This window comes from Silurus aristotelis, assembly GCF_946808225.1.
Source record: "Silurus aristotelis genome assembly, chromosome: 13".
Classification (NCBI taxonomy): Eukaryota; Metazoa; Chordata; class Actinopteri; order Siluriformes; family Siluridae; genus Silurus; species Silurus aristotelis.
The window spans coordinates 11,448,957-11,460,886 of NC_139586.1; the positions used below are offsets into that span (position 1 = coordinate 11,448,957).

The window sequence follows — 11,930 nt, forward strand, 5'->3', positions numbered from 1 at the left end:
ACACTGTAAGGCTTAGACTGTAATGACTAAATACCCCAACACTGCTCTAATGCATCTGCATCTTCATTTAGAGTGTTTTGAAGGTGTTTGCTACGGGTTTTATCTGTATCTGTCCTCTGTATTGTGGGTAGAGTGACTTTAAAAGTGGTTTTAGGTATGTAAATGAATCATAATTAAGGAAAAGAAGACAACAAAAATGCTAAATTAAAAATAGTTAATGGTACATTTTGTAACAGATCCAGTGGCTATATCTCCTCCATGCCACCAGAAGGAACAGTCACCAAAATATTGAGCTCACCCAGTAATAAGGCATTTCCTGTTTTGAGCCTACTTAAACCATGCTTACACTAAAAACCTGGGAAGCCATTTGTTTTCTTTGCTCTATTTGTATTGACCTTGCTATTCTTCCCTCGTTTATGCGTCTAGGTTTCTCGTGTTTTGGAATGGTTTGCCTCGCTGACTGCTTTACTGTGTTTTGACTCTCTGCTTGTTTTCGTGAACATGTTTTTGGATTAATCTCTTTGTGGCTTACAATTAAACCACATATCAATTCCCCACCGCCTGTCTCTGCTGCATTATTACACATTTTTAAACAATAAGGTTTCCTAAAGCAAAGTATACTTTGGTGATCAAAATAATGTAAATTTTTGCCATTCATTTTAGTTTTATCAGAGTGTGCTTATTATCTATAGATACAGATTTTGTTTAATTACACTTTCTCTCTCTCTCTCTCTCTCTCTCTCTCTCTCTCTCTCTCTCTCTCTCTCTCTCTCTCTCTCTCTCTCTCTCTCTCTCTCTCTCTCTCTCTCTCTCTCTATCTATATATATATACGGGGTACGGAAAGTATTCAGACCCCCTTAAATGTTTCACTCTTTGTTATATTGCAGCCATTTGCTAAAATCATTTAGGTTCATTTTTCTTCCTCATGAATGTACACATAGCACCCCATACTGACAGAAAAACACAGAATTGTTGACATTGTTGCAGATTTATTAAAAAAGAAAAACTGAAATATAACATGGTCCTTAGTATTCAGACCCTTTGCTCAGTATTTAGTAGAAGCCCCCTTTTGATCTAATACAGCCATGAGTCTTTTTGGGAAAGATGCAACAAGTCTTTCACACCTGGATTTGGGGATCCTCTGCCATTCCTCCTTGCAGATCCTCTCCAGTTCTGTCAGGTTGGATGGTAAACGTTGGTGGACAGCCATTTTTAGGTCTCTCCAGAGATGCTCAATTGGGTTTAAGTCAGGGCTCTGGCTGGGCCATTCAAGAACAGACACGGAGTTGTTGTGAAGCCACTCCCTCGTTATTTTAGCTGTGTGCTTAGGGTCATTGTCTTGTTGGAAGGTAAACTTTCGGCCCAGTCTGAGGTCCAGAGCACTCTGGAGAAGGTTTTTGTCCAGTATATCCCTGTACTTGGCCGCATTCATCTTTTCCTCGATTGCAACCAGTCGTGCTGTCCCTGCAGCTGGAAAACACCCCCACAGCATGATGCTGCCACCACCATGCTTCACTGTTGGGACTGTATTGGACAGGTGATGAGCAGTGCCTGGTTTTCTCCACACATACCATTTAGAATTAAGGCCAAAAAGTTCTATTTTGGTCTCATCAGACCAGAGAATCTTATTTCTCACCATCTTGGAGTCCTTCAGGTGTTTTTTAGCAAACTCCATGCAGGCTTTCATGTGTCTTACACTGAGGAGAGGCTTCCGTCGGGCCACTCTGCCATAAAGCCCCGACTGGTGGAGGGCTGCAGTGATGGTTGACTTTCTACAACTTTATCCCATCACCTGACTGCATCTCTGGAGCTCAGCCACAGTGATCTTTGGGTTCTTCTTTACCTCTCTCACCAAGGCTCTTCTCCCCCGATAGCTCAGTTTGGCCGGACGGCCAGCTCTAGGAAGGGTTCTGGTCGTCCCAAACGTCTTCCATTTGAGGATTATGGAGGCTCTTAGGAACCTTAAGTGCAGCAGAAATCTTTTTGTAACCTTGGCCAGATCTGTGCCTTGCCACAATTCTGTCTCTGAGCTCTTCAGGCAGTTCCTTTGACCTCATGATTCTCATTTGCTCTGACATGCATTGTGATCTGGAAGGTCTTATATAGACAGGTGTGTGGCTTTCCTAATCAAGTCCAATCAGTATAATCAAACACAGCTGGACTCAAATGAAGGTGTAGAACCATCTCAAGGATGATCAGAAGAAATGGAAAGCACCTGAGTTAAATATATGAGTGTCACAGCAAAGGGTCTGAATACTTAGGACCATGTGATCTTTCAGTTTTTCTTTTTTAATAAATCTGCAACAATGTCAACAATTCTGTGTTTTTCTGTCAGTATGGGGAGCTGTGTGTACATTCATGAGGAAGAAGAATGAACTTAAATGATTTTAGCAAATGGCTGCAATATAACAAAGAGTGAAAATTTTAAGGGGGTCTGAATACTTTCCGTACCCACTGTGTATATATATATATATATATATATATATATATATATATATATATATATATATATATATATATATATATATATATACACATATACATATATATATATATATATACACATATACATATATATATATATATATATATATATATATATATATATATATATATATATATATATATATATATATATATATATATATATATATAACCTACATTCTAATAACCTACATTCTAATATTTGTTCGATGAAATTCTATTAATTTATTCCCAACAGTTTATAGTTTATTCTCTTCTTTTTGTAGTTTTTCCTTTGGCTGCACTGCTTCCAGTACGTGTATGTGGATGTTAGATCTTTTGTTCAATCAGATTTCAGCCTTTGTGTTCCCATGTCAATCTAATCTGCCCAGGACCGTTAGATTCAGTAGTGCTAGCCGATGTACCTGAAACTATATTAGCAATGGGACCGCTTCTACAACCAGTCAGATGTAAATTCGCCTTACATGACCAGCTAGCTAGCCCACAAAAATGTCAGCATTTTTCCATCCTCTGATTGGTTGGTCAGAGCAAAACACGTCTGTAGCCATCATATATTTTATGCCCACAATGGCTGACATAGAAGGAGAAATTGACTTGGTCTCGGATTGACTTAAAAATGTAAGTAATTTTCAAGACAGACTTTTCTGGAAAAGCTAGACATTGTGAGGAGAGGTCGGCTAACCTCAAAGCTAGCTAGCTTGTCTCAATTCGGTACACGGTTTGTTCGCCACTTTCAGACCAGTGCCTTTGAGTGGTAACACTGACTTACAGCCTCTGAGGACTGTTGCAAATTATACTGCTGGGAATACCTGTTAGTTGCAAGTGATCGACTTAGTGTTTGAAGTGACAGAGGGTTTGCAAACTCGGGTTGTCTAACCTAGGAAGAAGGATGGATTTTGTCTATAAATAATCAGCATCCCTGGTGGGTATGATGTATTTTATTTAAATGTTTTATGTTTTTATCATGTAAATAGATACATATTGATGTACGTGGCACAGTTGCGGTTGTAGTGTAGAGGTTTAAGCTTGCTTTAGTAAAAATGGTATTCACCCTCAATACGCAAAATCCGTCTCTCTCTGTAATATCACGCCTTGTTATATTGCGTTTTTGTATATTATTAATAGTTTCTATAATTGCAAGGTAATAGTGGTGGTATTAAGAGGTGAATTAAGTTGTTGAGATTTTCATTGGGAGTGACAAGGATAGACAGGATTAGAAAGTAGGTTATTAGAGCAATCGCGCAAGTGGGACGTTTTGGAGACAAGATGTGGAAAGCTAGACTGAGGTGGTTTGGACATGTGCAGAGGGGGGACATGGAGTATATCGGTAGGAGAATGCTGAGGATGGAGTCACCAGGCAGAAGAGAGGAAGACCAAGGAGGAGGATGTATGTTTTGAGGGAACACATGTGGGTAGTTTGTTTAAAAGAGGCAGATAAAGAGGACAGGGGGTATGGAGACGGATGATCCGCTGTGGCGACACCTAACAGGAGCAGAAAAAAGAAAATGTTAGCGACTCACCTCCGCGTCGGGCTGAACACAGACACGGGAAAGTTAAATTGGGGATAAAAGTGTCTTTATTGGGAACCAGAAGTGAGAGTAAAGGGAAGGGGAATAGTGTTCTGGTGCCCGGGAAAGGAGGTGAGGAGTGGCTGGAGCGTGAGAAGGAGCGGAGCGTTCTCGCCGCACTCCGATGCGTTAGGTCCGGTCGGGCGGCTGGCTCTGCCGCCATCACCATCGGCTCGTAGGGGTCAGGGTTTTCCTGCCACAGGGTCAAGAAGTCATTCCTCACTGACTAGGCGTTGCGCGGGTCCGGGGGGAATTCCTCTTCCGCATCATCCGTCTGTAGCCTGTCGTGAGAGAAAGAGATGGTGAGAGCCGCTATTAATTGGGAGCCCGAGGATCTCCAAATCACTGTCGCCGGCTTTGAAGACAGTGATGAGCCGCCACTCCAATTGAGCCCCAGCTGTGTCTCATAAGGACGCCACGCCTCCTCGTTTGCTGCAGCTGGAGCGCTTACCCTTCTTGGCACCTGAGGTGGAGGCCCGTTGTCACATCATATATATATTGTATCTCTTTATAGTATGAGTAGGTCCCCTGGTGGTCTAGTGGTTAGGATGCGGCACTCTCACCGCTGCGGCCCAGGTTTGATCCCCGGTCAGGGAACTAACTCCAGCCGCTCTTAGCGCTGGTCCCAAGCCCGGATAAATGGGGAGGGTTGCGTTAGGAAGGGCATCCAGCGTAAAAACGTGCCAAATCAAACATGCCGAAAGATACACATCTCTCTATAGTATGAGTACACCTCTCACATTTCAGCAACCATTTTAGTATATCTTCTCAAAGGGACAATACTGTAGAAATTAAACTGATATAATTTTGAGTAGTCAATGTGCAGCTTGTATAGCAGTATAGATTGACTAGAAAGAACTCAACATACAGCCATTATTGTCAAAATAGCTGACAACAAAAGTGAGTACACCCTAAGTGATAACAGCTTTAAGTCGTGTAACCATGCAAACCACGCATCATTCATCATGTTCATGTTTTTGTCTGCATGACTGGATCATACAAATTTGTGTATCTTGTATTAGAGCAGTTAAAATTTGGTGCTTTGAGTACAATTCTCTCATAATGGCCACTGGATGTTCAACGTGGCACCTCATGGAAAAGATCTCTCTGAGATTTTAAGAATTTGAATTGTTGCTCTCCACAAAGATGGGTGAGGCTATAAGAAAATCTGTAACACCCTGAGGTTTGATCGGAGAGCCTGTTGAAGACAACCTGTCCAAGAGCATGAATAACTGGAACTTATGTGTTCTAGTGAGACTAAGATAAACTTGTTTGGCTCAGATGGTGTCCAGCATGTGTGGCCCTGGTGAGGAGTACCAAGAAAATTCTGTCTTGCCTACAGTAAAGCAAGGTGGTGGTAGCATCGTGGTCTGATGTCCTCCCTTCAGAAACTTTGCCTAACAGCAGTTTTCCAACATGGTAACACACCGCCAAAATGACAACTGCCTTGCTGAGGAAGCTAAAGGTAAAGGTGATGGAGAGGCCAAGTATATATCCAAACCTAAACCCTATTGAGCACCTGTGGGGCATCCTCAAGTGGAAGGTGGAGAAGCACCATGTGTCTAATATACAGCAGCTCTGTGATGTCATTATAGAGGAGTGGAAGAAGATCCCAGCAACAACCTGTGCTGTTCTAGTAAATTCCATGCCCAGGAGGATTAATGCAGTGCTATATAACAATGGTGTACTCACTTTTGTTGCCAGTTATATTGGCTGTATGTTGAGTTATTTTTAGAGGACAGTAAATCTGTACTGCTATATAAGCTGCACACTGACTCCTCTGAAATATATCAAAGTTCCATTTCTATAGTATTGTCAGCTGAGAACATATAATAAAATGGTTGCTAAAATGTGAGGGATTTACTCAATTTTTTTGAGATACTGTGTATATTAGGGCTGTCAATTGATTAAAATATTTAATCAAGATTAATCACATGATTTTTATGAGTTAACTCGTGATGGTGGATTTTGGTGCTTGATTTGAGAGTTGGTACATCAGCAAATGTTTAGTGATTAAAATATATTTTTCTATTTTTGTATCCGAGTAAAGAAAGGGCATTGTGAAAAATGTGTGTTGTGTTCAAGGATTTAATTTAGCTACTTTTATATTTATTTATATTTTTAATAAAAATTCTCAGACAGAAATGGATACTTCTTTTAGCTTGTCAATTTCATAGAGCAGGTCCCACAATTCCAGTACTGTCTCTTGCACGCTCTTCACCTGGTCACTACTCTCCTTCAGCAGAAGGCTAATGGTCTCCTCAGTCATCTGATGGTTTTCCTTTACTTTCATCAGGGAGACCTGAGAGAACAACAATTAAGGCTTATTCTCTTTATTCTATACACACACACACACACACACACACACACACACACACACACACACACACACACACACACACACACACACACACACACACTTTGGAAACGCGCCTAAGTGTTTACGCTCTAAAATAACGTGTAATCAGTCAAAAATTAACCTGCAGGGGGCTGTGAGATTCCCGCTCCTGTTTACGCTCCTAAAACACACACGTCAACTTTGACTTTCCAAATGGTAAGAATTCCTATTGTGGCTCGGATGGAAGAAACTCTACCTTTAGTAACTCTTCACAGTGCTGTAACCTCTTTGTTGTCAGCATTCTTCACTTACTTATGCTATAAGAAATGGTTTAAAAAAAAGGTTTAAACACTTAAACACGAGTGTTAAATGTCTACTTATGCAACAATTAAAGCCTATTGTCTTTATTTCCTTGTACACATTCAGAAAAATTTAATAAACTGACTGATCACTCAGGACAAACTATTTTCCAAAAATGTGAGAAAACAGGTATATCACACACACACACACACACACACACACACACACACACACACACACACACACACACACACACACACACACACACACACACACACACCTACACGTCCACAAACCCACTATAGTTCACAATAGCAGTAGTTCTTTCATCAGAAGAAAAGTTTACCTGCAGTAACTCCTCTTTTTGACCCAGGTTGTGAGTCTCCACCTCTTGCTCACGTTCCTAAAACACACACACAAGGTTAAAAAAAGGTTTAAACTCGGGGGTTAAATGTCTTAATATGCAACAATTAACGCTTATTTTGTAACTTCTACACATTTTATAAACTGACTGATTACTCATGAGAATCGCTTCAAACATATTAGGGAGGAAAAAGAGAAAATGTCCCCAAAATATAAGAAAACAAGTACACACACACACACACACACACACACACACACACACACACACACACACACACACACACACACACACACACAATAGTTCACAATAGCATTTGTACTTTATTAGAAGAAATGTTGACCTTCAGTAACTCCTCTTTATGAGCCAGAGTCTTCTCCATCTCCTTGTACTTGATCCTAAAGAGTTTGTAAGTATCCATATCTTGCTCACGCTCCTAAAAAACACACAAATGGAACAGGAAAGGCTCACATTCTAGTGCTTTATTTTAACATCTGCAATGTTAAAAAAATAATACGACGTTCATGGGTTAGTGAGGAAATAATCTTACGGATATAAGCTGTTCGCACTGAAGTAACTGCTCCTTTAACTTGTTGTTCTCTAACTGGAGGATGGTGTGAGTCTCCTGGTTTCGAACACATTCCTAAACACAAACATACACATACACACACCGGGGGAGAAGATGTTTAAACTCGAGTGCATAATGTTCGTTCACATGAGCCACTTATATGATTTAACCAAATTAAGGTAACGTAATAACTTAATTAAATTCAACTAATTATCAGCATACGATTAAAAAGTCCTTTTATTTATTAATAAATGAGCTACTTGAAGAAAGTCATTGCTGCTTACTTCTGTCAGCTTGTCACATTCTTGCTGAGTGTCACAGAGCAGGTTCCCTATGTCCTGCACTGTTACTCGCAAGGTCTGCACAAGATCTTTCGCCTCCTCCAGTTGGGTGATGGTCTCCACAGCCCTCTGCCTTTCCCTATTGAAATTTTGCTTATACTCCTAAAACACACACACAGGGCAAAAAATGTTCAATCTCAAGTGTTTAATGTTCACATCTGCAATAGCAACTTGAGTAAATAATTTTAATCTTGGTTAAATGAAACATCATGCAGAAAAGATATGAAAAGTTCTTGTATAAGAAGAATCTGTTCATGCTTATTTCATCAGGAACTGCTTAATGCAATTTTTCACTTACATCAAACTCCTTTTGAGACACAGAGATACATTTACACATTTGCTGTACGCTGTCTTGCAGTATCTCAACTTGCTCTTCCAGTTTGGATTTCTGGGCCTTCATTTCAGCAATGTTCTTTCTAGCCTTCTGATATTTCTTCACAACTTTCTTCACAAAACGCTGAAAACAAAACAATGAATCTGTGCTGATTTCATTTACTCCGACACACACATTGAGACAATTTCATATTTTGGTAACAGAAGGACAAAATGTTTCCAGAATGTGACAGTTCAGCACGACACCACACATACACACAAACACACAAACACACCACACACACACACACACACACACACACACACACACACACACACAAACACACACACACACACAAACAAACACAGACACACACACACACACACACACACACACACAAAACTTACCTTCGTTATCTTCGTTAAATCATCATGTTCAGTCTGCTGCTGTTGCTCACAACCCTATATCACAGCAATGGAGCAAAAGAGGTTAAAAAGCTATTTAGTACTTAATGTTTACATCTGGAATGGGTCACTGCCATTAAACATTATGTAAATTTGCTTTGGAAATAATTCCGGTCATGCAATTTTCCCTGCATCAGAATTTGCAACATTTTAATTGCATTATTTATATATGTTTGTGTATGTACTATATATACTAACAGCACAACTGCATCTTAATATTTACATCAAATCACACTCTAAAATCTCTTCACACTAATCACACATTCTGCTGTATATTTATATATTATAAAAGTATATTGCAGCAAAAATGTGGGTATTATACTGTTACCCACATTATTGCTGCAATTTACTTTTATAATGGTCTGAAGAAGAAAAAAAAAAAAACAGATTTAAAAACACAGCAGAATGTGTTATTACTGTGAAGAGATTTTAGAGTAATGATTGTTGAGTAAGATGCAGTTTTGCTGTTAGTAAGACACCTAAACGAACACTACAGAATAAAAGTTAGGAGCAGAACAAACTGATCTTGACCTGGTACTGAGGAACCTCTTCGGGCTGGAGCAGAGACAGTTCTGTGGCCTGGTCACACACTGGAATTAAATAAAAAAATTTTTTTAAAAAAGAGGCATTAGATCATCATCTTCATCATCACTATTTCTGTTTTGCATTCCGCACAAGCAGTTTTTTTTTTTTTTTATCTCTAAAGCACATTTATTTCCTCTTTTTCACTTTTCTCCTGAATACATTTATTTTATTTGAATTAAAAAATGTGTTTTACTTGTTTTAAAAATGTGGACTAACAACACCCTGGTACATTTTATCACACATTCATAAACCTGAAATTTCCCATGTTGGTGGGTGGACACACACACACACACACACACACACACACACACACACACACACACACACACACATACTGTACATACACACAGTTACATCTTTCGGGCAGCATGAGCACCTGACAAACCTGACTCATCATGTCAAGTCAAGTCAAAATGCTTTTATTGTCATTTCTACCATACACAGTGGTACACAGTACACAGTAAAAATGAGATAACGTTCCTAACGAACCCTGGTGCTACACCAAACAACATAGAGCTACAACACACAACATAAAGTTACATAAAGTGCATCGAGAGCAAACAGTGCAGGCAGACAACACAGGCCAGTGTGGGACAAATACCCATAACACAGGATAGCGTCGACCAGTAAACCTACTGTATACATTGAATATACACTACTGTACAAAGAGGACTATAAAAGACAATGAACAAGAGTATATGTAAACAAACGCAATGCAGTGCAAAAACAGCAGTAACAGCAGTCAAGAGGTGCAAAGAAAACAGCATGTAAATGGTATAATATGGTTAAGTATAAATAATAAATAAATGGTGGTACAATGGATTAAGATGAGTAATGAGTGTGTGTTGAGTTCAGGTTGTACAGTTCAGTAACACACAGTTGAGTGTGTGTGTGTGTGTGTGTGTGTGTGTGTGTGTGTGTGTGTGTGTGTGTGTGTGTGTGTGTGTGTGTGTGGGAGAGAGAGTTTCAGTTCAGTTCTGTGTTAAGAAGCGTGATGACATAAAATACCAATACATTACTTTTTTTTTTATATATACTATATATATATATATATATATATATATATATATATATATATATATATATATATATATATATATATATATATATAGTACAGACCAAAAGTTTGGACACACCGTCTCATTCAAAGAGTTTTCTTTATTTTTATGACTATGAAAATTGTAGAGTCACACTGAAGGCATCAAGGGCTATTTGACCAAGAAGGAGAGTGATGGGGTGTGTATATATATATATATATATATATATATATATATATATATATATATATATATATATATATATATATATATATATATATACACACACACACAAAATATCAAGTCATTTTAATGTACAGTGTTTGGGAAAAGTGAAGGCAAAATCACTCCAAACATCAGTGCATTTTACATTTACACACCCATTCAACATTTTCCTCTATAGGTTTGCTCAATCTTTTTAATAATTCTTATTTAGAGTCTTCCTCTGTCTCCGTCTGTCTCTGTTTGTCTCTGTCTGTCTCTGTTTGTCTCTGTCTGTCTCTGTTTGTCTCTGTCTTTAGAGTGAATGTGGAACATGATTGAAAATGCAGTGATGTTTGCCTTTACTTTTCTCAAAAACTCTACAGTAAAATGACTTAAAATTGAAGACTATAATAGAGGACACACTGAATATGAATTATTTAATATGAAACTATTTAAAGATTAAGCAAAACCTATAAAGGAAAATGTTTTATGAGTGTTTGAATGTGGAACATGACTGAAAATGCACTGGTTTGGAGGGATTTTTCCTTCACTTTTCTCAAAAACTCCACAATAAAATGAGTTGAAATTTAATTGAATAATAGACAAAGACACTCTAAATATAAATATAAATAAAAAACATGTTTTATAAGTGTTTGAATGTGGAACATGATTGATTATATTTTTTGTAATTTTATTGTTAATAAAGGAAACACTTTCTAACGCGTCTTTACATCTATTTTGACCACGCCCACCACCCCACTCCCTTAGTATCTGCAGGACCGAATAAATAATTTCTACTCAGATGATTAGTTTGAAAAGAGAGAAGTAAAATCAGCTCTACATGGGTTGCTACACCAGAACTGAGAGATAGTTGTACCTGCTTCGGGTGGAGTTTTGTCCTGTGGGTCCGCTGTTGGTTTCTTTCCATCGCCCCGTTTAAACAAATAGCAGAAAATACCTGCAGAGGCTGCAATTACTGCTGTAAACAGCAGAGGGCGTAGTGGAAGATCCGCTATTGCAGCACCGAATGTTTCCATCAACTTCATTTTCTCTCTTGATCGCTGTTAAGCACCTGAACCGCACGAAGTCCAGCAATGGTCTGCCGCGCCGCGTCCTCTGTCACTAAGATACATCCAACACGTCACAGAGGCACGTCACGGAGGCAAATAACGTCACAACAGAGCGTCATATGGCGCAATTACAAAGCATGTCATGTTCTCTTTTAGCGAGGCTTTACAGTGCTCTGCTGTTATTCTTGTCCTAAATAAATGATTATTAGAATACAACGAAGGAACCAGAGTACACACATTTACACATTAATATCACAGAATAAACACATCAACAACAAACACAAGCAGATTAACAA

The 11,930-nt window shown here is 38.8% G+C and overlaps 1 protein-coding gene across 1 annotated transcript; it reads right to left on the minus strand.

The window, feature by feature from the left end:
• Positions 1-4,001: 4,001 nt before the first annotated feature.
• On the minus strand, positions 4,002-11,680 carry LOC310736187 (uncharacterized protein; the record flags this gene model as incomplete). The annotated part of the gene is made up of 10 exons (XM_083559560.1): positions 11,442-11,680; positions 9,270-9,328; positions 8,682-8,735; positions 8,260-8,418; positions 7,905-8,063; positions 7,603-7,695; positions 7,396-7,488; positions 6,206-6,355; positions 4,281-4,516; positions 4,002-4,017 (listed from the first exon to the last, which is right to left on the minus strand). Exons 1-10 carry the CDS (start codon positions 11,608-11,610, stop codon positions 4,002-4,004), a joined length of 1,188 nt encoding a protein of 395 aa, XP_083415686.1. The 5' UTR covers positions 11,611-11,680.
• Between the last annotated feature and the right edge of the window lie 250 nt (positions 11,681-11,930).